General features: G+C 35.0%; 2 protein-coding genes across 4 annotated transcripts in view; both read left to right on the top strand.

Moving 5' to 3' along the window:
• Window positions 1-26,519, top strand: part of RNF180 (ring finger protein 180) — a 270,237-nt gene that overhangs the window by 127,238 nt on the left and 116,480 nt on the right. The window lies entirely within an intron of this gene.
• Window positions 16,250-16,751, top strand: LOC306663776 (cytochrome b-c1 complex subunit 7-like). The gene has a single exon (XM_079144332.1). It carries the CDS (start codon window positions 16,272-16,274, stop codon window positions 16,653-16,655), a length of 384 nt encoding a protein of 127 aa, XP_079000458.1. The 5' UTR covers window positions 16,250-16,271; the 3' UTR covers window positions 16,656-16,751.

The following is a 26,519-nucleotide window of genomic DNA, read 5'->3' as shown; positions in this document are numbered from 1 at the left end:
TTATAATTATAACTGATTTTCAGCACAGGTACCAAGAACATACAGTGCAGAAAGGACAATTTTTCCATAAATAGTGTTGGGAAAACTGGATATCCATTTGCAGAAGAATGAAATTAGACTTTTATATGACATCATATACCAAAATAAACTCAAAATGAATTAAAGTCCTAAATATAGAACCTGAAAGTATGAAAATGCTGAAAGAAAATGTGGGAGAAAACACAAAAAATATTGCATGAATTTTCGAATACAGCCTTCCCCAAAAGCATACAGCAAAAGCAAAAGCAAACAGATAGAATTACATCAAACTAAAGAACTTTCTGCACCACAAGGAAACAGTTCACAAACTGAACAGACATTCTTCATAATGGGAGGAAATATTTGCAGACTATACTTCTGATAAGGAGTTCATATCCAAAATATATAAGAAACTTTCACAAGTAAATATTAAAGTATAAGTAACCCAGTTTAAAAATGGGCAAAATGAACATTTCTCAAAGACACACAAATGGCCAACAGGCACATGAAAAAATGTTCAATGTTACTATCAGGGAGATACAAATTAAACCATGGAAATATAGAATGGCTGTTATTAAATACATGAAAAATATTAAATGTTGGTGAGGATGTGGACGAAAGGAAACCCTTACATATTGCTGGTGGGAATTAATTTACACAGCTATTATAATAGTGTTCAGGTTCCTTGAAAAATTAAAAATAGAAATACAATATGATCCAGCAATCCCCCTACTGGGTATATATCCAAGGGAAATGAAATAATATTCACACTCATCAAGATAGGGAATCACTCTAAATATTCATCGGTAGATGAATGGATAAATAAAATAGGTTGCATATACACAGTGAAATACTGTTCAGCCATAAAAGAAGGAAATCCTAGTATTTGCAACAATGTGGATGAGACTTGATGTTATTAGGGTAATTGAAATAAGCCAGGAAGAGAAAGGCAAATATTGCATGATTTCAATCATGTGTAATCCAAAAAGGTTGATCTCATAGAGAATAGAATGGTTACTTGAAGCTGGGTTGTTTTGGGAGACTGATGTAGAGTATATGTTTGACAAAGGATACAGAATTTAGGAGAATTAAGTTTAAGAGATCCATTGTACTATGTTGTGACTATAGTTAATAATATGCTATATTATTTAAAAATGCTGAGTTCTCAAGAATTCTCACCACAAAAATGATAACTGTGAATCAATGCAACCATTAATTAACTACATTTAGTCATTAAATATATTAAATATATAGACTTTTTAAAAAGTAGGACCTGGGGAGGTTACTTTTTATAGAAAAGCAGTCTATTGCAGTGACCACTATTGAATTAGGTATAGAAATGAATGGGCATGAGGACATATGCCTACAGTTGATTAGTCCTAATGATGGAAAACTTGCAAGTTTTCTGTGCCTCAAAGATGACAAAGACATATCTGAGAAGAGGATGGTGGCTCTAAAGGGGCTTCATAATATAGTTAACTGATGGGCATGGTAGCTAGAGGACTTGTGAGTACACAGACTTTGTTTAGCACTAGCTCCTGGGGTATATTAATGATTACAATGAAGAGCAAGTTCTCAGCAGAGCCAATACTGACAGAAGTCATATAAGAACCTACTCAGTCCTCCCCACTTCACCCACACACACCCCTCAGATGACCTCATTCATAAATGTTCTGTACCTCCCCAAGGCCTCTGAGGAATCAGGATGGGAGAAGGAAAAGGATGAGATTCAAAGAATTCTCAAACTGACTCCCACAAAGAAACTGAGCTTTAAACTGGAAGAGAATATTTTACCTTGAAGGTTGCCCTTTAGTCTACAGAGAGGAAAAGAGAGCTAAAGAGGCAAGTTAGATTCACTTGTTGAGAGATCATTATATTTTTCCACATCCAAGTTTGATAACTTTGAAATTCATACTTGTTAGATTATAAACTCTTATGAAATTATAAACATTCTATAAGTTTTTCCTTAATGCCCAAAATACATGATAGAGTTTATATCTTCTATAGAATATTTTATGAGAAATAGGTTAACTCAGCTTTTCATTTCTATGTCACATCATTTATATCCCTTTTGTCATTTAACCATCACAATTAATGTAGAATTATCTGTGAACTAGAATTCTAATACCTCTTTTTCTTCAAAGACCAAAAATAAATAAATAGATTAATTTAACACTTGACATTCTCACAGCTATCTCTTCTAGTTTAGAAGAAATGAGTTAAGATTAAAATCATATTCCCTAGGTTTTAATATTATATTACCAAAATATTATTAAGGTAACTTTTTAGACTAGGAAAATAATATCTGATTGGAGACCCTAGATCTACATTTTTTACCTTATTTTGTCTGTGAGCCTGGTAAAGTCAGTGGGGTGCTGGGTGTTTTATGCATAAGTAAAAACTGAAGATCTATAAGAGCTTAGGGTAAATAATGTAATTAGTACTAGAATAGCTTTCACATTTCTCTCAAGTCTTTATCCTGAAAGTGCTTTTAATAAGTGGAGTGCCCTTATAACTTCTGTATTCTTATAGCATAAAAGTAGGAAAAAATCCTGCATTAAAATAAGGTAGGTATATTATTCTTTTAAACAAACCTGATATGTCAGAATCTGAATTTATATTATGGCTGAAATAAAGATTAATTATTATTTCCAAGTAGTTGTCATAAGCATTCTTGAAATAGCAAATTCCTATGATCTGACAAAAATATACATTTTTATGTCAACCAAATATAGTTGATTGTAGCTTCAAAATGATGTCCTGAATCCATTTGTTTTTCTTGATCATCTTCTATTTATCAAGTCACCGTTAGTCACTTGCCTATACCACTGCACTAGCTCAATTTATTTTCTTATTGTTTTTTCCCCATCACATTCCACTCCCCACTTCAATCCCATAGTAACCAGGATAGTTTTAAAGCAGTAAATTATATCAGTTTATCCCCTCTATCTAAATGTCATTGGAACACAATCCCAAGGAAGTCTTTCAAAATCAGATGGACCTTAACTCAGGCTGCAAGGGTGCTTGACATCATCACAGAAAGGAATTTTAGGGTCAGTGTGAGGCACAGATTAATTTTATTGAGAGAAAGAAACATACTCAAAGTGTGGGTGTATTTATTCATGTAAAATTTATCATGAATATGATCTAAGATGGTATTTTTCTTTCTACTTTATATTGGAGTTATGACATGTTGATCATTACTGGGACAGTATGAATTTTCTTTTTGTTTTTGATGCATTCTGCTTTGTGAATTTAAACAGTACTATTTTGGTGTACCCATGAATAAGAGCTATCAGTTGATTTAATAGTGCTGTTTGTGATCAATCAGCACTATTAATGTGAAAGCAATCTTTAACTCTGGACTTTAAACCATGGCCACTTATGTTTTGTCCCAAATGCTCCTTTCTACCTATCCTTCTGCCTTGTATCCTACCTCAAATATATCCTATGACTTTCCATTGCCATGTAAAGTATGTGTCATAGAATAATAAAAAATTCCTTAATATGTCTCGAAACTGTAATTATCTGCGCAGTAACCTTTGCTATCTGTCTCCTTGAACATTTTGCACCATTCTTCACTAGCTTATTTAATTCTGAGTATTCTATCCCTCTCACTATTTCCTAGTTATATTCAAATGTAAATTCTACCTTTAGTCCTTTGGCTCTGCTCCTCTCCCAATCTCTGCATAGGTAACTTTTTAAGTTTTACTTTATTTTTTTGGTCCAGGAATCGAACTTGGGGCACTTGACCACTGATCTACATCCCCAGTCTAATTTTGTATTTTATGTAGAGACAGGGTCTCACTGAGTTGCTTAACGCCTCGCTTTTGCTGAGACTGGCTTTGAACTTGTGATCCTCCTGTCTCAGCCTCCTGAGCCACTGGCATTACAGGCATGCGCGATCGTGCCCCATAACTTTCTTGATTTTAATCAAATGCTGTCTTCTGAGACTTTTTGATTCCTCATTAGCTTTCGCCTATCCCTATTTTATTGTTTTTCATAGTGCTTATCTTGAAATTATCCTAGAAGGTAAGGTGCACAGGAGTTTTTCCTGTAACTCTAGTACTTAGAACCATGCCTGGTCTGTGGGGGTTCTCTCTGCCACGTCTTGCGTGGAGGAGGAAAGAGTTAACTGCTGGAGGAGGATGTCGGTGATTAATCTATTACCCCAAAAAACTTATCTACTCAATGAACACACTAGAGCCAATACTCTTTTTATGAGAGAGGAGGTGTGATGGGTCTGACCTTACCAGTTCTGGCCTCTTCCAACAACATGGAGTCGCCCAACTCTCCTTTATTTATAATATACAAGTAAAGGGGGCAAGGACTGGGAGGAGCTTCTTCTGTGATGAACAGGATAGGGTGGAGTTAGGGGAGCCATCCTCTTAGGGGGAAAATTTCAGAAGGAGACAAGGAACCAATCCCACGCAGTGCCACCTGCTTCCCAGCAGTTCCTAGAAGCCAGGCCTCTGCCTCACATGGCTCAACCTAGTCTCATTTGGCTAAATAAGGATGGCTTACCACACTGGTCCATTAAAGTGCCTGGTTTAATAAATACTGGTTGACTGAGTAAGTTGTATTGACTGTGAGTTTTATTCATATACCTATATATGAATAAAAAGAAAAATTTATGTAAATGACTTCATATAAATTAAATCATTTCAAAAGCAGTAAGCAAAAACAAATGTTCATTTTTGAAGTGTTATTTATCTACTTTATAAATCTCAATATGCTATAAATTAGTTATCAAATGGTTAGTAATCTAAGAGGTCAAGCACTTTAGCCTAGCAACTGAGAACCTGGACTCTAAAATCAGACCAATTCTGTTGAGTCCTGGCTCTTTCAGTTACTAGTTGTCAGTTAATTCAGTGCCTCGGGTATCTATGTCTTGATCTGTAAATTAGAGATGGTAGTGTCCCCCACCAGGGTTATTTAGGAATTAAATGAGATTACACTTTTTAATTTTAGGATAGTTCCTTATCTATAGTAGCATTTGATAAATTCAAGTGATTATTATCAAAGTTAAAATTATTTTTATATTGAATTTATCCTTATTTCTAGGGGTGGGCCTTCTATTCCCAGAACCTCACATGTGGTTAATGATTATACTAATATTACCCTATGGGTAAAGTTGGATTATTGGGTATTCTGAGCTTGAAAACTAGGCCCAAATGCTACAACTTAATGGTATATATTTGTAAATGTTGTTCAGTTATATAAAAGGTTGAAAAATCAAGATTAAGAAGGCAAGTTGTTTTTAAGTTTAAAGAGACCAAGTACCGTAGAGAACCAGACCTTTCAAGATCACCTATCCATTTTCAAGGAAGTTGCTATTTAAGAAGAGATATTGGAATGATGATGAGTAAGGCCTGATGACAAGATGAAGATGAAAGAAAATTATGGAAGTGATGTGTCATCTAATAATACCTTCTCCTTAGAGACTGGCAGAACCATATTGGTGCCCTGTTTCTGGTAACATATGGATCTTCATACAAGAATTGTTAACAATTTACTTAAGTGCCAAAATGTATTTTATGCCTTGGGGAAATCAGAAAACCTCTGGCATTTTGCAATATGCTTTTTATAATGTGTTTTGTTAAAAAGGCATTTAGGAGAGTTGAGCTGGAGAAAATGAATTTTTAAATTGGTTTATCAAATTGACTTTTGAAATGACAGTATTAAAGCAATGTATAGTAAAATTACAGGGACATTCTCTTAAGATTATCACTTCTTTTTATGTAATCTTTTCATATGGATATTGTATACTCCAATGGACTTTTATAGAGTATGGCAAGCTTAAAGCAACTTGCATAAATTGAAGTAACTAAGAAAATGTAAAGAACAGGACTGTGGTATATTTCAGTGCTTAGCATGTGCTGGGCCCTTGACCCCCAGGACCTCCTGCTCCCCACTGTGTGCAGATAGGTAAGTAAATAGATATCTGTGTATGTATAAATGCATATGTATACACATGCATATATAAATACATATGTATATCTGTGTGTATAGAGAGAGAGAGGGAAAAAGAACAACAGTAAAGAAAACTTTAATTTGTATATTTTTCTCTAGCCATTAATAATTAAATGTAATTTCACGAATTTAAAGTTCATATAGGAGACCCTTAGAAAGTCATTTGATCAACATATCTGAACCATTTAAAATTATATCTAAATTCTTAATCTTTAGGAAAGGAGGACCCACAATCTCAAAAGTCAGCTCCAAAATGTACCTTTCTACATTTTTCCTATAATTCATGTTCTCTGAATTTCTAGAGAAAGATCACAATTTTTTTAAACTGTTTTCTGAAAATATCTTTCCCATATTAATAAGCTATAAGGTGAATTATGGATCTTTAATTTTTTAAATATCCTTAAACCTTATTCATCTAAAAAGCAAAAGAGTATTGAGTATTTTATGTAATTCGGCATTTTCTGAACACTTACTATGTATAAGTTACTCTTGTGGTTTAGATATATCCTCTGAGATGAATTAACTGTATGGTTACCTATAGGCAAGTAGGACCTGGCTGTAATTAGTAGGTCACCTGGGGTGTGCTTTGGGGGTTTATATTTTGTCTTTGGTGAGTGGAGTTCTCTCTTCTTTCTGGTTTTGATGTCCTGAGCTACCTTCCTCCACCACACCCTTCTATGATGTCCTGCATCACCTTGAGTCCAGAGCTATAGACTCAGACAACCATGAATTTAATCTCTGAAACCTCTAAGTTTTTCCATCTCTAAGTTGTTCTTTTCAGGTATATTGATCACTGTGAACAAGGGTTTGGGAGAAAATAAGAAAATAATACTTGGGAGCTCACAGTCTGATAGCTGAGATGTGAGTAAAGGCAGTAGTGATATCACAATTTGGCCTTGGAGAAAAAGTAGGGATAGAAGGAATGTACCTTAATATTTTAGAAGCTATTCATGACATACCCAAGGCCACTATCATTCTAAATAAAGGAAATTTGAAAGCATTCCTTTTAAAAACAGGAATAAGACAAGGATGCCCTGTTTCACTTCTGTTCAACATAGTCCTGGAAACTATAGCCAGAGCAATTAGGCAAAAGAAAGAAATTAAAGAGATACAAATAGAAAAAGAAGAGCTCAAACTATCTGCTGACAATGTGATCCTATATTTAGAAGACCCAAAACGCTCCATGGGAAATCTTCTAGAACTTACAAATGAATTCAGCAAAGGAGCAGGATACAAAATTAACATCCAGAAATGAATTGTATTCCTGTACTTCAATGACTAATCAGCTAAAAGAGAAATTAGAAAAAACATTCCATTCACAATAGCCTCAAAAAAAAAATTGGGGGGGAATCAATCTAACAAAAGAGGTGAAGGACCTCTATAGTGAAGACTACAGAACACTGAAGAAAGAAATAGAGGAAGAACTTAGAAGATGGAAAGACTTCCCATGTTCTTTGATAGGCAGAATTAATATTGTCAAAACAGCCATACTACAAAAAGTGCTATACAAATTTAATGCAATTCCTATTAAAATTCCAGTGATGTTCTTCTTAGAAATAGAAAAAGCAGTCATGAAATTCATCTGGAAAAACAAGAGGCCCAGAATAACCAAAGCAATCATTTGCAAGAAAAGTGAAACAGGAGGCATCTCAATACCAGACCTTAAATTATACTCCAAAGCCATAGTAACAAAATTGGCATGGTATAGGCCCCCAAACAAATATGAAGACTAATGGTGCAGAATAGAAGACACAGAGACAAACCCACCTAAATACAGTTTTCTCATACTTGACAAAGGCACCAAAGACATATATTGGAGAAAAGATAGTCTCTTAAATAAATGATGCTGGGAAAACTGGAAATCTATATGTAGCAACATGAAATTAAATCCCTATCTCTCACCCTAATCAAAGAACTAGGCATTAGACCAGAGACCCTATGCCTACTAGAAGAAAAAGTAGGGCCAAATCTCCATCATGTTGAATTAGGAACTGACTTCATCAACAAGACTTCTAAAGCTCAAGAATTAAAATCAAGAAAAAATAAATGGGATGATATCAAACTAAAAAGCTTTTTCACAGCAAAGGAAACAAGAATGTGAAGAGAGAGTCTACAAAATGGGAAAAAACATTTGCCACCTGCACCTCATATGGAGCATTAATCTCCAGGATATATAAAGAACTCAAAAAAACTTAATACTGAGACAAACAAAAGCCAAATAACCCAATTAATAAATGGACAAATGAACTGAACAGGTACTTCTCAGAAGAAGAAATACAAATGGTCAACAAATAACGTGAAAATGTGTTCAACATTTCTAGTGATTAGAGAAATGCAGATTAAAACTACACTGAGGCAGGCTGGGGATATAGCTCAGTTGGTAGAGTGCTTGCCTAGCATGCACAAGGTCTTGGATTCAATTCCCAGCATCACCAAAAACAAAGCAAAACAAAACAAAACTACACTGAGATTTCATCTTACTCCATTCAGAATAGTAAGTATCAAGAATACAAGTAACAATAAATGTTGGTGTGGATGTGGGGAAAAAAGGTACTCTTAAATATTGCTGGTGGGACTACAAATTGGTGCACACACTCTGGAAGGCAATGTGGAGATTCCTCAAAAAACTAGGAATGGAACCACCATTTAACCCAGCTATTCCACTCCTTAGTTTACATCCAAAAGATTTAAAATGAGGGGCTGGGGAGATAGCTCAGTCGGTAGAGTGCTTGCCTTGCAAGCATGAGGCTCTGGGTTCAATCCTCAGCACCACCAAAAAAAAAAAAAAGATTTAAAATGAGCATGCTACAGTAACACAGCCACATCAATGTTTATAGAAGCTCAATACACAATAGCTAAGCTATGGTTTCAACCTACGTGCCCTTCGATAGGGCACGAATGGGTAAAGAAAATGTGGTATATATACCCAATGAAATATTTTTCAGACATAAAGAATGACTTTATGACATTTGCAAGTACGGTGGACCTTGAGTTTATGATGCTAGGTGAAATAAAGTCAGTCCCCCCAAAACCAAAGGTCGAATGTTTTTGCTGATATGTGGAAGCTAACTCACAATAAGCAGGGTGAAGGGAAGAGTAGAACTTCAGTAGATTAGACAAAGGGGAATGAAGGGAGGGGAGCAGGGATAGGAAAAGGAAAGACAGTGGAATGAACCCAAAATAATTTTCCTGTGTACTTAATGTGAATACACCTTTATGAATCCCATCATCATCTACATCTATATGAATGCAGTACTGACTAGAATAAGATATATTCAATACTTCTATAATTATATAAAATGAGTACAACAGTCATGTACAATTAAGAGGAACCAATTTAGAAAAAAACAATTTGGTCAATAGTATCAAAGAAGGATATTGGAGGAACAGCAAATTCTACAGGAGAAAAAGGGTCAGAAGGAATTTTTCTCATGGGAATCCTAGCATGAAATATTTTGGGGGCAGTCAAGAGTTGACTAAGCAGGTGAGGCAGAAAAGAATAGCTCCAGCAAGAGTACCTTCCTGTGAAGAGTATGTAAAAAAAAAAAAAAAAAAAAAAAAAAAAGTATAGTAAGGCAACCCAGATTGAAAAGAACTGACCTATGCCAAAGGGACTTAAAATGAAAATAAATGTTCTATGCCAAAGGGACTTAAGGACTTGATCCTGAAGAGAAATTGAAGGGCCCCACTTAAGGTGCTGAAAATAAGGAAGAAATCTGATTCTTGGGAATTATGCTGACCTCATAAGTGTATTAGAAAACAAATTGGATGAAACTTTTTAAATTCCTGAGGGATTGGGGAGACAAAAACCCAATAGAGAAGTCTTTTATGGTGGATGCAGATGTCGATCAGAAAAAAAAACTATGTAAAAGATCTTAGAAACAGCGATGATGGAGATTTGACATTAGTGAGGAGGTGGTTCCTAATTAGATTGGTGAATTGCCTGAGGAAGGCAAATGCCTGTATCACCATAAGTGATCTGAAAGCAGGACAGAGAGATAGGGGCAACATTGCAAAGGTCAAGTGTAGGAAAGGGCAAAAAGGAATTAAAATCACCTTTTATAGGTATTATCTACCAGAAGGAAATCCTGAGGTTTACTTGGGGTTAATTGAGATTTGAAAATAGACAAGATTCTACCCAGGGAAAAGGCATATGAATGAGGCAGGTGAGTGACTTCTCTGATATGAGCATTCACCAAGGGAAAGCAAGTAAGTTTGGCAGTGAGAAAAAGGCAAGGGGGATAACGTAAAGAAATCTTGACAGTCATAAGCCCAAAGTTGCTTAATCAAAGAGTAGAAAAACCGTTGTTTTACCTTATTATTTATTTGAGTCATGGCAGCAAGAAGATTATAGCAGAAATGAAATTTTACCTTAGATAATACACCACTGGATTGTGTTGTGTTCTGGATTTTTGTGTTCTTATATAAGAGAATTTCAAGCAAAAGAAGAAAGGAGAAAAAATACTCTCAAGGGAAAGAGGAGTCCCTCTTAGAGGGGAGAGTTACAGTTCTTTTCTTCGTGGCCCAGCTTTTATTGAGATAGGAGGAAGATTGTTAGACGATCCTACCCAAATATTACCTCTGGGCTCTGAATTGACAGACTACATAAGATAACAATCCTGTTCATCTTGGCCCTTAGTGACAGGTCTTAATTGGGACTGGTTTTACAGAATTCATGTAGGTAGACGGCGATCTTAATCATCCAGCTTTCCTAGGTCTGGGAATCCTGGTCTGTGTTGTTTATATGGGTTCTTGCCTGAGATATTTTAGCAATTAGGCCCTTTTGAGCAAATATATACTTGCCATTTGATTCTTTTTTTTTAAGTCATTTTTATTGTAAGCAAATGGGATATATCTTGTTTCTCAGTCTGTACATGAAGTAGAGGCATACCATTTGTGTAATCATACATTTATGTAGGTAATAGTTTTTGATTCATTCTGTTATTTTTTTCTTCCCCCCACCCCTCCCACCCCTCTTATCCCTCTATACAGTCCCTTCTTCCTCCATTCTTGCCCCTCCCCCCCTTTATGTATCAACATCCGCTTATCAGCAAGATCATTCGTCCTTTAGTTTTTTGAGATTGGCTTATCTCACTTAGCATGATATTCTCCAATTTCATCCATTTGACTGCAATGACATAATTTTATTATTTTTATGACTGAGTAATATTCCATTATATATCACAGTTTCTTTATCCATTCATCCATTGAAGGGCATCTAGGTTGGTTCCACAATCTGGCTATTGTGAATTTAGCAGCTATGAACATTGTTGTGGCTGTATCTCTGTAGTATGCTGATTTTAAGTCCTTTGGGAATTGGCCAAGGAGTGGGATAGCTGGGTCAAATAGTGATTCCTTTCCAAGTTTTCTAAGGAATCTCCACAGTGCTTTCCAGAATGGCTGCACTAATTTGCAGCCCCACCAGCAATGTATGAGTGTACCTTTCTCCCCACATCCTCGCCAACACCTATTGTTGCTCTTGATAATCACCATTCTAATTGGGGTGAGATGGAACCTTAGGGTAGTTTTGATTTGCATTTCTCTTATTACTAAAGATGTTGAACATTTTTTCATATATCTGTTGATTGCTTGTACATCTTCTTCTGTGAAGTGTCTGTTCATTTCCTTAGCCCATTTGTTGATTGGGTTATTTGTATTCTTGGTGTAGAGTTTTTTGAGTTCTTTATAGATTCTGGAAATTAGCGCTCTGAGTGGCAAAGATTTTCTCCCACTCTGTAGGCTCTCTCTTTGCATTGCTGATAGTTTCCTTTGCTGAGAGAAATCTTTTTAGTTTTAATCTATTCCAGTTATTGATTCTTGTTTTTATTTCTTGTGCTATGGGAGTCCTGTTTAGAAGTCTCATCCTAAGCCGACATGTTGAAGATTTGGACCTACTTTTTCTTCTATAAGATGCAGGGTGTCTGGTCTGATTTCAAGGTCCTTGATCCATTTTGAGTTGAGTTTTGTGCAGGGTGAGTGATAGGGGTTTAGTTTCATTCTGTTGCATATGGATTTCCAGTTTTCCCAGCACCATTTGTTGAAGAGGCTATCTTTTCTCCATTGAATATTTTTGGCCCCTTTGTCTAGTATGAGAAAATTGTATTTATTTGGGTTTGTGTCCGTGTCCTCTATTCTGTATCATTGATCAACCTATTTTGGTGCCAATACTGTGCTATTTTTGTTACTATGCAAGAATTCTATACAAAATCTTAGCAAATCGCATACAAAAATATATTTAAAAGATAGTGCACCACGATCAAGTGGGGTTTATCCCAGGGATGCAAGGTTGGTTCAACATCCGGAAATCAATAAATGTCATTCACCATATCAACAGATTTAAAGTCAAGAATCACATGATTATTGCGATAGATGCAGAAAAAGCATTTGATAAAATACAGTATCCCTTCATGCTGAAAACACTAGAAAAAATAGGGGTAGTGGGAACATTCCTTAACATTGTAAAGGCCATCTATGCCAAGCCCATGGCCAATATCATTCTAAATAGTGAAAAACTGAAAGCATTCCCCCTAAAAACTGGAACAAGCCAGGGATGTCCTTTTTCACCACGTCTATTCAACATTGTCCTCGAAACTCTGGCCAGAGCAATTAGACAGACCAAAGAAATTAAAGGGATACAAATAGGAAAAGAATAACTCAAACTACCCCTATTTGTTGATGACATGATTGTATATTTAGAGGAACCTGGAAATTCCACTAGAAAACTTTTAGAACTCGTAAGTGAATTCAGTAAAGTAGCAGGATATAAGATCAGTGCTCATAAATCCAATGTATTTTTATACATAAGTGATGAATCCTCAGAAAGAGAAATTAGGAAAACTACCCCATTCACGATAGCATCGAAAAAAATAAAATGCTTGGGAATCAATCTAACAAAAGAGGTGAAAGACCTCTACAATGAGAACTACAGAACACTAAAGAAAGAAATTAAAGAAAACCTTAAAAGATGGAAAGATCTCCCATGTTCTTGGATGGGCAGAATTAATATTGTCAAAATGGACATACTACCAAAAGTGGTATACAGATTCAATGTAATTCCAATTAAAATACCACTGACGTACTTTACAGGAATAGAGCAAGCAATCATGAAATTCATCTGGAAGAATAAGAAACCCAGATTAGCTAAAGCAATCCTTAGCAGGAATAGTGAATCAGGAGGTATCGCAATACCAGATCTTCAACTATACTACAAAGCCCTTTGATTCCTAACTTCTGTCTTCTTGTTGTAAAAGGAATAGTTTTTAGGGCTGAGGCAAGGATTCTGAAATAACTATCTTGTCAGACTTTAGGGTGTCACTGAGAAAGAGATGTTGATTAACTAATTTCTTCTGTACTAAGAATTATCTTAAATTCCTGACACTGCCCATGTCTAACTGCTACCTAATATTAGCACTTGGGAGGTTGAGGTGGGTGGTCACTTGAACCCAGTAGTCCTCAGAAAATAACCAACCCATCATTTTTATTCATTGTTGACCCTGTTTTATCATATGGACTTGCCTGTTTCCCCTCGCTGATGGCTACTTCTTTCTTTTTAATTTTATTTTAGTTATAGATGGACAACATGCTTTATTTGTTTATTTTTGCATGTGGTGCTAAGGATTGAACATGGTACCTCACATGTGGTAGGCAAGAGCTCTGCCACTGAGCCCCAGCCCCAGCCCGTGAACTACTTCTAGGGGAGTAGTTCAATATATTGTTACAGAGCAAAGGCTTTGGAATCAGATCAGTTTAAGATTGAATCCTGGTCCACAAATAACTGGGTGTATGACTAGGTCAGGTTTATGTAACATCTCATCTCTGAGCTTCAGTTTCCTCATAGTAAAATGTGATGGGTGTAAGGTATATATTCAATTCTTTTAGCACAATGATTTCCATGTAGCAAGCATTGTTGTTTGTATCACTGTATATGTCTTCCCTCATGATCAAATTATTTAGATTGGTTTAGTCTCCTCTGTATTACTGTATTATGGGTTGAGTTTAATTCAGTAGTCATGCTCATTCTGAATGCATACTGAATGCAAATAAGTATTCTAAAGTTCCAAACAGGAAAGAACACAAAGTAGATATATTTAATTGATATCATACAGATTTATTTAAGCACATGTATGAAATAGCAGATTTAACCGTTTTGAATTTCTAGTTGTTCTAAGATCAAAAATCATTTCAGAGATCTCTTAGCATACCATATTTCTGACCACAACAGCAACCTTGGGCAGAAGTCACTTTGTTTGTCAATTGTGTTCTTCTACAGACCTCTTATACCAGTATTTTTTGTTAATTTGGTTTTAGAATATTTTTAATATATTCTGTGAGATAATAGAATGTTTCCCCTTCCCCCTAAAATAAGCCTCATAATCAGACACAACAAACCCATTGATGTCCCTGTCCCTTCAGTCCTGTTGCTGAAAATATTATGATCTGATTGAATATTTTGTAAATATATGGTATAAGTACCAATTTCTTTTTAATCTCTTATAGGTGAATACTATATAGAAATAAACAAAGACCATCCAAATGAGAACAAACAAAGTTAATTTATTCTGAATTTGCTGTGGCTAGGGAGTCAGCCATCATCTCTAGTGTTTGGCAGACCCTTAAAGGTAGGTAGATAGATGGGAAATCATTACAGTGGAAAAAAGGAAAGGTTGCAGGTATGTCTTGATTGAAATCTGTTGCTATGGGGAAACTCTAGGAGGGCTAACTAGAAACAGAGCAGCCTATGTGATTGATCACAAGGGTGTATATCCGCCTGTTGTAGGTTGACCCTAAGTTGGAAGTGGGAACAAAAGATAGAAAAACTGTCTGTTTTTAGTCAAGTCATGACCATTGGGGGGGCAGTTGTTATAGGAATTATTGTTTGACTTCCTAGGCTGGTTGCTACAGGCTGTGGTCAGAGTTCTATTTTTATATGTAGTCTGGTCATTGTCTACTTATATGTTTGATCTCAGTTATTATTCCCTTCCAGTCATGAAAGTACTACAGACTTATGCCACAGCAACATAACTAAAGAAAAGAAATCATCTTAAGTCATGAATTATGTTAATAAATTCTTGATATTTTATACTAGAAATTGTACTTTTAAATGTATTTTAGAATCAACTAATGTAATAAAATATAAATTAGCAAAGTATATATTCCATCATTGATATTGAAAAAGATACTTCTGTTTTTCCTGTTTTATAGATGAGGGAACCCAAACAGTTAAGTCATTTGTCCCAGGTTGTTCAACCAGTGATAGAACAAACCTGTGAACACAGGAAGCTTGGCTCTGGAACCTAAACTGAGGTGAAAGAAAGTTAAAATGAAAATAGAAGTAGAGTTGTTGCATAAGGCATCATGTGTAGTTAAAGCAACTTGAGAATCTTTTTCCCCTTGTTCTGGGGATGGAACCCAGGACCTTTCACCTGCTAGGCAGCTTAAGCTCTCTACCACAGAGCTAGGTCCCCAGCCCAACTTGCGACCCTTACTGACTAGAAAACAAAGCTATATTATTCTTGACCTTGGCCAATATTATTCCTGTTTCCAAGAACATGTCTTGAGAATTCGATTTGCCATTTTATTATTATACTTACCAAATGATTTTCTATGTTTAGGTTACCTTTGGCATATTTTACATCTGAAGTAGTATTCCTCCATTATCTTCCTTACTAAGTGGTAACTTACTAAAGGAATACAAATTATTTTAATCAAATAAGTAGGAAAAGGGAAAAATAATATATGTATCTTAAACACTCAATATGAAGTTGTTGAATTATTTACTCTTTAAGATTATTGTCTTCCCTTTGTTACATACATTGATAAGTAAAAGCAGGAGAATGACAGAACCATCAATTATAAGTGTCAGCTGTGTAGGGGGTACTGTTCTGGATGCTGTAAATATTCCCATTTACCTGTACGTTATTCTTCTCATGTTTAAAAATTGAACAGCCAGAATTAACACCTCTCCCTCACCCTTTGAAACCTGTTACGGGGAAATTGATCATTCCCATTACCCATCACAAAGTCCAAACAACCAGTAAACATGAATTCAAAATATATTGTTTACTAGGAACAGATCTTTAAATCATGAACATAGCCTCAATTGTTTCATATTGAAAAGTAGGAAAATATATAGGCAGTATTAGTTTTCAGAAACAGTGATATTGATGAATGAGAAACATGCACTTTTAAGAGACCTTTCCATGAATTGCAGAGGATTTTTATTTTCTAGCTTTCATGCAGAAAGTTTACTTTAGCCTTCATTTAAGAATTAAAGCCGAAAAATGGCGACCAGGCCTGCTGTTGCAGCATCAGGCCGGTGGCTGGATGGTATTTGCAAATGGTATTATAATGCTGCAGGATTCAATAAACTAGGGTTAATGCGAGATGATACAATATATGAGGATGAAGATGTAAAAGAAGCCATAAGAAGGCTTCCCGAGAACCTTTATAATGACAGGATGTTCCGCATTAAGAGAGCCCTGATCCTGACCACGAGGCCACAGATCTTGCCTAAAGAGCAGTGGACAAAATACGAGGAGGATAAATTCTATCTTGAACTGTATCTCAAAGAGGTTATTTGGGAAAGAAAAGAAAGAGAAGAATGGGAAAGAAGTAATCATGTAATTGAAATCTGTGGATATAATTGTCCTCATAGATTTCTATGAAGTTGGTTAAACTTGAAACATACAATTTAAAAAATTATTTCGTCTGCATATATATTACTTTAAATAAATGTCTATCAATAAAAAAAAAAGAATTAAAGTCTTTAAAAGGAGTCCTCTAACATTTTTGTGAGCACCAAATACTTCTTTATTTTTCTTCTAATGCTCTCTAGGTTCTCCAAAGGTATCTTCATGGTATACAAAGATGTCTGTGCCCAACAAAAAAACCAGCAAAATATGTGCCTCTGGAGAGGCAGCTAATTCAAAAATCCACATACAAAATTCAATAGTTTTCCTATATTCTAATAATTAATCTGCTGAGAAAGAAAGAAATAATCACTTTCACAATGGCAGAAAAAAAAAAAAAAAAAAATCCTAGGCATAAATCAAGGCAATGAAAACACCTCTATAGTGAAAACTATAGAACACTGAAGAAGGAAATTGAAGACACAAGAAGATGGAAGACTTTCCATGTTCATGGATAAGCAAAATTAATATTATTAAAATAGCCATACTGTCAAAAGCAATATACAGAATCGATACAATCCCCACCAAAATATCAATGACATTCTTCATACAACTAGAAAAAAATAGTCCTAAAATGTATTTGAAAGAATACCCAGAACAGTCCAAGCAATTCTAAGACAATTAAAGGAATGCTGGAGGCATCACAATACCTGACTTCAAATTGTACTGCAGAGCTGTGGTATGAATTGCATGCTAGTGGCATAAAAACAGACACATAGACCAGGGGTATACACAATAGAAGACTCAAAATTAGTAGAAGGAAGGAAATAGTTAAGATTAGAGATGAAAGTAAGATTTAATACAAAGAATCAATGAAATGAAGAGCTTGTTCTTTGAAAATATAAATAAGATTGATAAAATCCTTAGCCAACCTAACCAAAAGTAAAAAAGACTCAGATTATTCAAATTAGATGTGAAAAAGAGAAATCACTACAAATATCAGAGAAATCCAGAGGAACACTAGGGACTATTTTGAAAACTTGTGCTCCAATAAATTAGAAAACAGAAGAAATAATCACATTTCTAGACACATATGACCTGCCAAAAAGGAATTGAGAACGTAGTTCACCTAAACAGACCATTAACTAGCAATGAGATGGAAGCAGTAATAAAAAACCTCCCCCGCCCAAAAAAAAATTCCAGGATCAAATAGATTCTCAGCTAAATTGTACAGACCTTTAAAGAAGATCTAATGCCAGTTTTCCTCAAATTATTCCATGAAATAAAAAGGGAGGGAACACTTCCAAATTCTTTATATAAAGCCAGTATTATCCTCATACTAAAACCAAATAAGAACACATCAAGGACAGACCAATATCTCTGATCAACTTAGATGCAAAAATTCCTAATAAAATATTAGCAAATTATATTCAACAACATACTAAGATTGTACATCATGACCAAGTTTGTTTTATACCTGGGATGCAAGGATGGTTTAATCTATGCAAATCACTTTATAAATATAATTCACCACATAAGTAGAATAAAATAAAATTTAAAAATCACAGTCATCTCAATAGATGCAAAGAAAGCCTTCAACAAAATTCAGCACCCATTAATGATAAAACTATGGATAGAAGAAACCTATGTTAACATCATAAAGGCTGTATATGAAAAACCCAAAGCCAACATCACAGTGAATATAGAAAACTAAAAGCATTTCCTTTAAAATCTGAACAAGATAAGGGTGTCCTCTCACACCACCCTTATTTAATTCAGTACTAGAAGTTTTAGCTAGAGCCATTTGTCAAGGAAAGGAAATAAAAGGATAAAAATAGGAAATAGTCAAATTATCACTGTTTGCAAATGACATGATCCTATACTTAGAAGATCCAAAATGCTCCACCATAAAAATGCTTGAGTTAATAAACAAATTTAGTAAAGTAGCGGTTTACAATATCAATACACAAAAATTGATTGCTTTCCCATCCATAAATAATGAATCTGCTGAGAAAGAAGTCAGGAAAACAATTCCATTCGTAATAGCCTAAAAATAATGCCTAAGAATAAACCTAACCAAGAAGGTGAAAGACCTCTACAGTGAAAATTATAGAACATTAAATAAAGAAATTGAAGAAGACACAAGGAGATGGAATACCTCTCACATTCATGATAAACAATTAATATTGTTAAAATTACCATATTACCAAAAGCAATGTACAAGTCCAATGCAGTTCCCTTAAATATACTAATGACATTCTTTGCAGAACTAGAAAAGCAGTCCAAATATTCATTTGGAAGAATAAAGTATCCAGAATAGCCAAAACAATTCTAAGCTAAAAACGCAAAGCTGGAGACATCCTAATACCTGACTTCAAATTATGTACTAAAGAGGATTAGTAACAAAAAATTCATGGTACTGGCGTAAAAACACTCATAGACCAGTGGTACAGAATAGAAGACACAGAGACAAACCCACACACATGCAGTCATCTGATCTTTGACAACGATGTAAAAAACATACACTGGAGAAAAGGCAGCCTTTTTAACAAACAGTGCTGGGAAAACTCGTTAGCCATATATAGAAGAAGACTAGATCCTTGTCTCTCACCTTGCACAAAAATCAACTGAAAATGGATCAAAGACCTAGGAATTAGACCAGAAACTATGCAACTCCTTGAAGAAAATATAGGGTCAACTCTCCAATATATAGGCTCAGGCAACAACTTTCTCAATAGGACCCCTAAAGCTCAGGAAATAATGCCAAGAGTTATTAAGTGGGATGGCATCAAGTTAAAAGGCTTCTGCACAGCAAAGGAAATCATTTAAAATGTGAATAGAGAGCCTACAGAATGGGAAAAAAACCATTTCTAGCTACTTTTCTGAGAGAAGATAAAGATCCAGTATAAAGAGCTCAAAAAAACTTGAACACCAAAAATGAAAGAAAAAGGATAGAAACCCAAATAACCCAATTAATAAGTGGGCAAATGAACTAAACAGACACTTGTCAAAAGAAGAAATACAAATGGCCAACAAGTATATGAAAAACATTGAACATTGTTAGCAATTAGGGAAATGAAAATAAAAACTACACTGAGATTTTATGTCATTCCAGTTAGAATGACAGTCATCAAGAATATAAACAATAATTGGGGCTGGAGAGATAGCTCAGTTGGTAGAGTGCTTGCCTCGCAAGCACAAGGCACTGGGTTCAATCCCCAGCACCACACACACACACACATACACACACACACACACACACACACACACACACAAAGAAAAAAAGAAGAAAAAAATTAACGCTGGAAAGGATATGGTTAAGAAGGAACATTTACATTTTTGGGATTGTAAATTAGTAAAACTGCAATGGAAATCAGTAGGGAGATTCCTCAGAACACTAGGAATGGGCCAGCTATACCATTCCTTAGCATTTATTCAAAAGAATTAAAATCAGCATACTATATCAAAACATGCATACCCATGTTATGCAGCATAATTCACAACAGCCAACCTATGGAACCAGCCTAGATGTCTGTTAACAGATGAATGAATAAAGAAAATGTGATGTATCTATATACATTAGGGTTTTATTCAGTTATGAAGAATGAAGTTATGTAATTTTCAGGAAAATTGATGGATCTTGAGAACATTATGTTAAACAAACTAAGTCAAACTCAGAAAATCAAGGGTCATTTGTCTCTGAGATAAAGAGGAAAAAGGAAAAGAAGATAGTGGGGAATCTCATGAAAATCAAAGTGAGATCAGTGGAATAGAGGAAAGGACCAGGGTGAGGAATGAAATGAGAGGAAGAAGAAATGGGAATGATATTAGCCAAATTATATTGTTTAATAGTACACTTGTACAAATATGTAACAACAAATCCCACCATTATGTACAACTATAATGCCCTAATAAAAAATATAGGGGCAAAACAAAATTCAAAAACTGAAAATGAACTTAATTTTCTTTTCATAATTCATTGGATCTCAGAATTTGCCATGATCTGAATGTCTTTGGCAGCAAAACCTGACTTAAGCTAGTGGAAAGCTGTATATTGATCTCATTTTTTTAAAAACTTGATATGCATTTTCATATTTTTCCTAAATAGTTGTTAAAATGTTAAATTCTACACTACTATTCTAGATTGTGTTGAGGTGTTACAGTATTCCACTTCTCCAGCTGTCTAAAAATTTTTAAATTCTGAATTCTGATACACTACTCACCCTAAGAGCCTATTTAAAAGATTATGAACTATAGCAAATAAATGTTTGCCTAAACATGTGTTCTTGACCATTTTGTGCCGTTGTTCTCTTTGGTAGACTGGTAAGCCTATTAGCACTTATTTCTAAAAAGGTTTTAAAAGCATAAAATAAAACACAATGATAAGGAAGTAATTACATGAAAAATGGATCGAAACATTAAAATTTATTATAGATAATATAGGTAGTATATAATATATTATTGCTATAGTATGTGCTCATTTTGTGTGTGTGTGTGTGTTTAATTTATTTTTATTGTAAACAAATGGGATACATATTGATTCTCTGTATATACATGGAGTAAAGGCGTACCATTTGTGTAATCATACATTTACATAGGGTAATGTTGTTTGATTCATTCTGTTATTTTTTTTCCTACCCTCCCACCCTTCCCATGCCTCTTTTCCCTCTATACACTCCCTCCTTTCTCCATTCTTGCCCCCCCCATTATGTGTCATCAACCGCTTATCAGTGAGATCATTCGTCCTTCAGTTTTTTGAGATTGGCTTATCTCACTTAGCATGATATTCTCCAGTTTCATCCATTTGCCTGAAAATGACATGATTTTATTATTCTTTATGACTGAGTAATATTACATTGTATAAATATACCACAGATTCTTTATCCATTCATCAATTGAAGGGTATCTAGGTTGGTTCCACAGTCTGGCTATTGTGAATTGAGCAGCTATGAACATTGATGTGGCTGCATCTCTGTAGTATGCTGATTTTAAGTCCTTTGGGTATAGGCCAAGGAGTGGGATAGCTGGGTCAAATGTGGTTCCATTCCAAGCTTTCTGAGGAATCTCGACACTGCTTTCCAGAGTGGCTGCACTAATTTGTATGTATGAGTGTATCTTTTTCCCCACATCCTCGCCAACACCTATTGTTGCTAGTATTCTTGAAAATCACCATTCTAATTGGGGTGAGATGGAACCTTAGGGTAGATTTGATTTGCATTTCTCTTATTACTAGAGAAGTTGAACATGTTTTTCATATGTCTGTTGATTGCTCATAGATCTTCTGTGAAGTGTCTGTTCATTTCTTTAGCCCATTTGTTGATTGGATTATTTATATTCTTGGTGTAGAGTTTTTTGAGCTCTTTATAGATTGTGGAAATTAGTGGTCTATCTGAAGTATGAGTGGCAAAGATTTTCTCCCACTCTGTAGGCTCTCTCTTCACGTTGCTGATAGTTTCCTTTGCTGAGAGAAAGCTTTTTAGTTTGAATCTATCCTAGTTGTTGATTCTTGCTTTTATTTCTTGTGCTATGGGAGTCCTGTTAAGGAAGTCTGATCCTGGGCCAACATGTTGAAGATTTGGACCTACTTTTTCTTCTATAATATGAAGCGTCCCTGGTCTGATTCCGAGGTTCTTGATCCACTGCGAGTTGAGTTTTGTGCAGGGTGAGAGATAGGGGTTTAGTTTCATTCTGTTGCCAATGGATTTTCAGTTTTCCCAGCACCATTTGTTGAAGAGGCTATCTTTTCTCCATTGCATATTTTTGGCCCCTTTGTCTAGTATGAGAAAATTGTATTTATTTGGGTTTGTGTCTGTGCCCTCTATTATGTACCATTGATCTACCTGTATTTTTTGGTACCAATACCATGCCATTTTTGTTACTATTGCTTTGTAGTATAGTTGAAGATCTGGTATTGTGATACCCCCTGCTTCACTCTTCCTGCTAAGGATTTTTTTAGCTATTCTGGGTTTCTTATGCTTGCAGATGAATTTCATGGTTTTTTGTTCTATTTCTGTAAGGTACGTTTTTGGGATTTTAACTGGAATTGCACTGAATCTGTATAGCACTTTGGGTAGTATGGCCATTTTGACAATATTAATTCTGCCTATCCAAAAACATGGAAGATTTTTCCATCTTCTAAAGTTTTTTTTTTTAAATTTCTTTCTTTAGTGCTGTGTAATTCTCATTGTAGAGATCTTTCACCTCTTTTGATAGATTGATTCCCAAGCATTTTATTTTTTTCGATGCTATTCTGAATGGGGTAGTTTTCCTAATTTCTCTTTCTGAGGATTCATCACTTATGTATAAAAATGCATTGGATTTATGAGCATTGATCTTGTATCCTGCTACTTTACTGAATTCACTTATGAGTTCTAAAAGTTTTCTAGTGGAATTTCCAGGTTCATCTAAATATATAATCATGTCATCAACAAATAGGGGTAGTTTGAGTTATTCTTTTCCTATTTGTATCCCTTTAATTTCTTTGGTCTGTCTAATTGCTCTGGCTAGAGTTTCGAGGACAATGTTGAATAGAAGTGGTGAAAAAGGATATCCCTGACTTGTTCCAGTTTTTAGGGTGAATTCTTTCAGTTTTTCACCATTTAGAATGATATTGGCCATGGGCTTGGCATAGATGGCCTTTACAATGTTAAGGAATGTTCCCACTACCCCTATTTTTTCTAGTGTTTTCAGCATGAAGGGATGCTGTATTTTATCAAATGCTTTTTCTGCATCTATTGCAATAATCATGTGATTCTTGACTTTAAGTCTGTTGATATGATGAACTACATTTATTGATTTCCGGATGTTAAACCAACCTTGCATCCCTGGGATAAACCCCTCTTGATCGTGGTGCACTATCTTTTAAATATATTTTTGTATGTGATTTGCTGAAATTTTGTTGAGAATTTTTGCGTCAACGTTCATTAGGGATATTGGTCTGAAATTTTCTTTCCTCGATGTGTCTCTGTCTGGTTTAGGTATCAGGGTGATATTGGCTTCATAGAATGAGTTCTATTTCATAGAATACTTTGAGGAGTATTGGAATGAGCTCTTTTTTAAAGGTTTTGTAGAACTCGGCTGAGAATCCATTTGGTCCCGGACTTTTCTTTGTTGGTCGGCTTTTGATGACCTCTTCTATTTCATTACCTGAAATTGATCTATTTAAGTTGTATATGTCCTCCTGGTTCAGTTTAGGTAATTCATATGTCTCTGGAAACCTGTTGATGTCTTCGAGATTTTCTATTTTGTTGGAGTATAGATTTTCAAAATAGCTTCTAATTATGTTTTGTATTTCACTCGTGTATGTTGTGATATTTCCTTGTCCATTCTGAATTTTAGTAATTTGAGTTTTCTCTCTTCTTCTGTTTGTTAGTGTAGCTAAGGGTTTATCAATTTTGTTTATTTTTTCGAAGAAACAAGTATTTATTTTGTTAATTTTTTCTATTGTTTCTTTCGTTTTAATTTCATTGATTTCAGATTGATTTTAACTATTTCCTGTCTTCTACTACTTTTGGCGTTGATCTTTTCTTCCTTTTCTAGGGCTTTAAGCTGTATTGATCAGTCGTTTATTTGTTGATTTTTACTTCTTTTATTGAATATGCTCCATGAAATAAATCTTCCTCTAAGTACTGCTTTCATAGTGTCCCAGAGATTTTGATATGATGTCTTTGTTCTCGTTTACTTCTAAGAATTTTTTTATTTCCCTCTTGATGTCTTCTGTTATCCAGTCATCATATAATAGCGTATTATTTAATCTCCAGGTGTTGGAGTATTTTCTGTTTTGTATTCTGTCATTTATTTCTAATTTCAATCCATTATGTTCTGATAGAACACAAGGTAGATTATCTATCTTCTTGTATTTGCTAACATTAGCTTTATGGCATAAAATATGGTGTATTTTAGAGAATGATCCATGTGTTGCTGAGAAGAAGGTATATTTGCTCTTTGTTGGATGGTATTTTCTATATGTGTCTGTTAAGTCTAAATTATTTATTGTGTTATTGAGATCTATGGTTTCTTTATTCAGTTTTTGTTTGGAAGATCTATCCAGCGGTGATAGAGGTGTGTTAAAATCACCTACTATTATTGTGTGTGGTCTATTTGATTTCTGGAATTGAGAAGGATTTGTTTGACGTACATGGATGAGCCAATGTTTGGGGCATAGATATTTATGATTGTTATGTCTTGCTGATTTATGCTTCCCTTAAGCAGTATGTAATGTCCTTCTTTATCCCTTCTGAGTAGTTTTGGCTTGAAGTCCACATTATCTGAAATAAGGATGGATACTCCAGGGTTCTTGCTGTGTCCATGTGAATGGTCTGTTTTTTCCCATCCTTTCACCTTTAGTGTGTGTGTGTGTGTCTTTCTATGAGATGAGTCTCTTGCAGGCAGCATATTGTTGGATTTTCTTTTGAATCCAATCTGCCAGTTTATGTATGTTTTGATTGATGAATTCAGGCCGTTAACATTCAGGGTTATTATTGTGATATGATTTGTATTCCCAGTCATTTGAATCATTTTTGTTTTTTGACATGATTTGGTTTCTCCTTTATTTGGCTATTCCTTTACACTAGTTCTTCCTTTTGCAGATTTGCTTCATTGTTTTTCATCTCTTCCTCATGGAATATTTTGCTGAGAATGTTCTGTAGTGCCGGGTTTCATTTCGTAAATTCCTTTAGCTTTTGTTTATCATGGAAGGATCTTATTTCATTGTCAAATCTGAAAGTAAGTTTTGCTGGGCACAAGATTCTTGGTTGGCATCCATTTTCTTTCAGGGCTTAAAAATGTTGTTCCAGGCCCTTCTAGCTTTTAGGGACTGGATTGAAAAATGTGCTGATATCCTTATTGGTTTCCCCCTGAATGTAATTTGATTCTTTTCTCTTGCGGCCTTTAAAATTCTATCTTTATTTTGTATGTTATGTATTTTCATGATAATGTGCCTTGGTGTAGGTCTGTTGTAATTTTGTATATTTGGAGTCCTATAAGCCTCTTGTACTTGGTTTTCCATTTCATTCTTCAGATTTGGGAAATTTTCTGAAATTATTTCATTGAATAGATTGTTCATTCCTTTTGTTTGTTTCTCTAAGCCTTCCTCAATCCCAATAATTCTTAAATTTGGCCTTCTCATGATATCCCATAATTCTTGTAGATTCTGTTCATGATTTCTTACCATTTTCTCTGTTTGGTCAACTTTGTTTTCAAGGTTAAATATTTTGTCTTCAATGTCTGACGGTTCTGTATTCCAGGTGTTCTATCCTATTTGTTATGCTTTCTATGGAGTTTTTAACTTGGTTTATTGTTTCCTTCATTTTAAGGATTTCTGTTTGTTTGTTTGTTTGTTTTTCAGTATCTCTAACTCTTTATTGAAATGATTCTTGCTTCCCGTATTTGCTCTTTTAACTGTTGATTGGTGTGATCATTTAATGCCTGCATTTGCTTTTTCATCTCCTCGTTTGCTTCCTTTATTGTTTTAATTATGTATGTTCTGTGAACTCCCTTTCTGACATTTCTTCTGCTGTGCTGTCATTTGGTTTTATTGATATAGTATCTAGGTTTCTTTGGGACATTTTCTTCCCTTGTTTTCTCATATTGGTCAGATGTCAGTGGGCCTCTGAGATATTGCAGATTTCCTCTATTGGCTTATAGTGTCCCTATAGATTCCCAGTATATCACCTCCCAGCCTTCAGTAGCCTGAAGTCTTGGAGGAATTCGATAATGCAATGCTTCCAAAGAAAGCTGCCCCTAGCCCGCTAATGGTTCAAGGCTTGGAGCTAGCTCTGTCCAGAAAGGCTCTCACTGGGGCCCCTGCTTGGAGAAGCTGGCCGTGAAAGGAGCCTGCCACTGAAGGGAGCAGGGCTGCTTGGGGAAGTTCCTGGCTGCCCTGTCCTGGTCTCTGAAGCT

This window comes from Sciurus vulgaris (genome assembly GCF_902686455.1).
Source record: "Sciurus vulgaris genome assembly, chromosome: 6".
Lineage (NCBI taxonomy): Eukaryota > Metazoa > Chordata > Mammalia > Rodentia > Sciuridae > Sciurus > Sciurus vulgaris.
This window is presented reverse-complemented; position numbering and strand designations above follow the sequence as displayed.

Excerpts from the sequence above, each read along its gene's own strand:
- LOC306663776 (XM_079144332.1), top strand. The coding sequence starts at position 16,272 with ATGGCGACCAGGCCTGCTGTTGCAGCATCAGGCCGGTGGCTGGATGGT.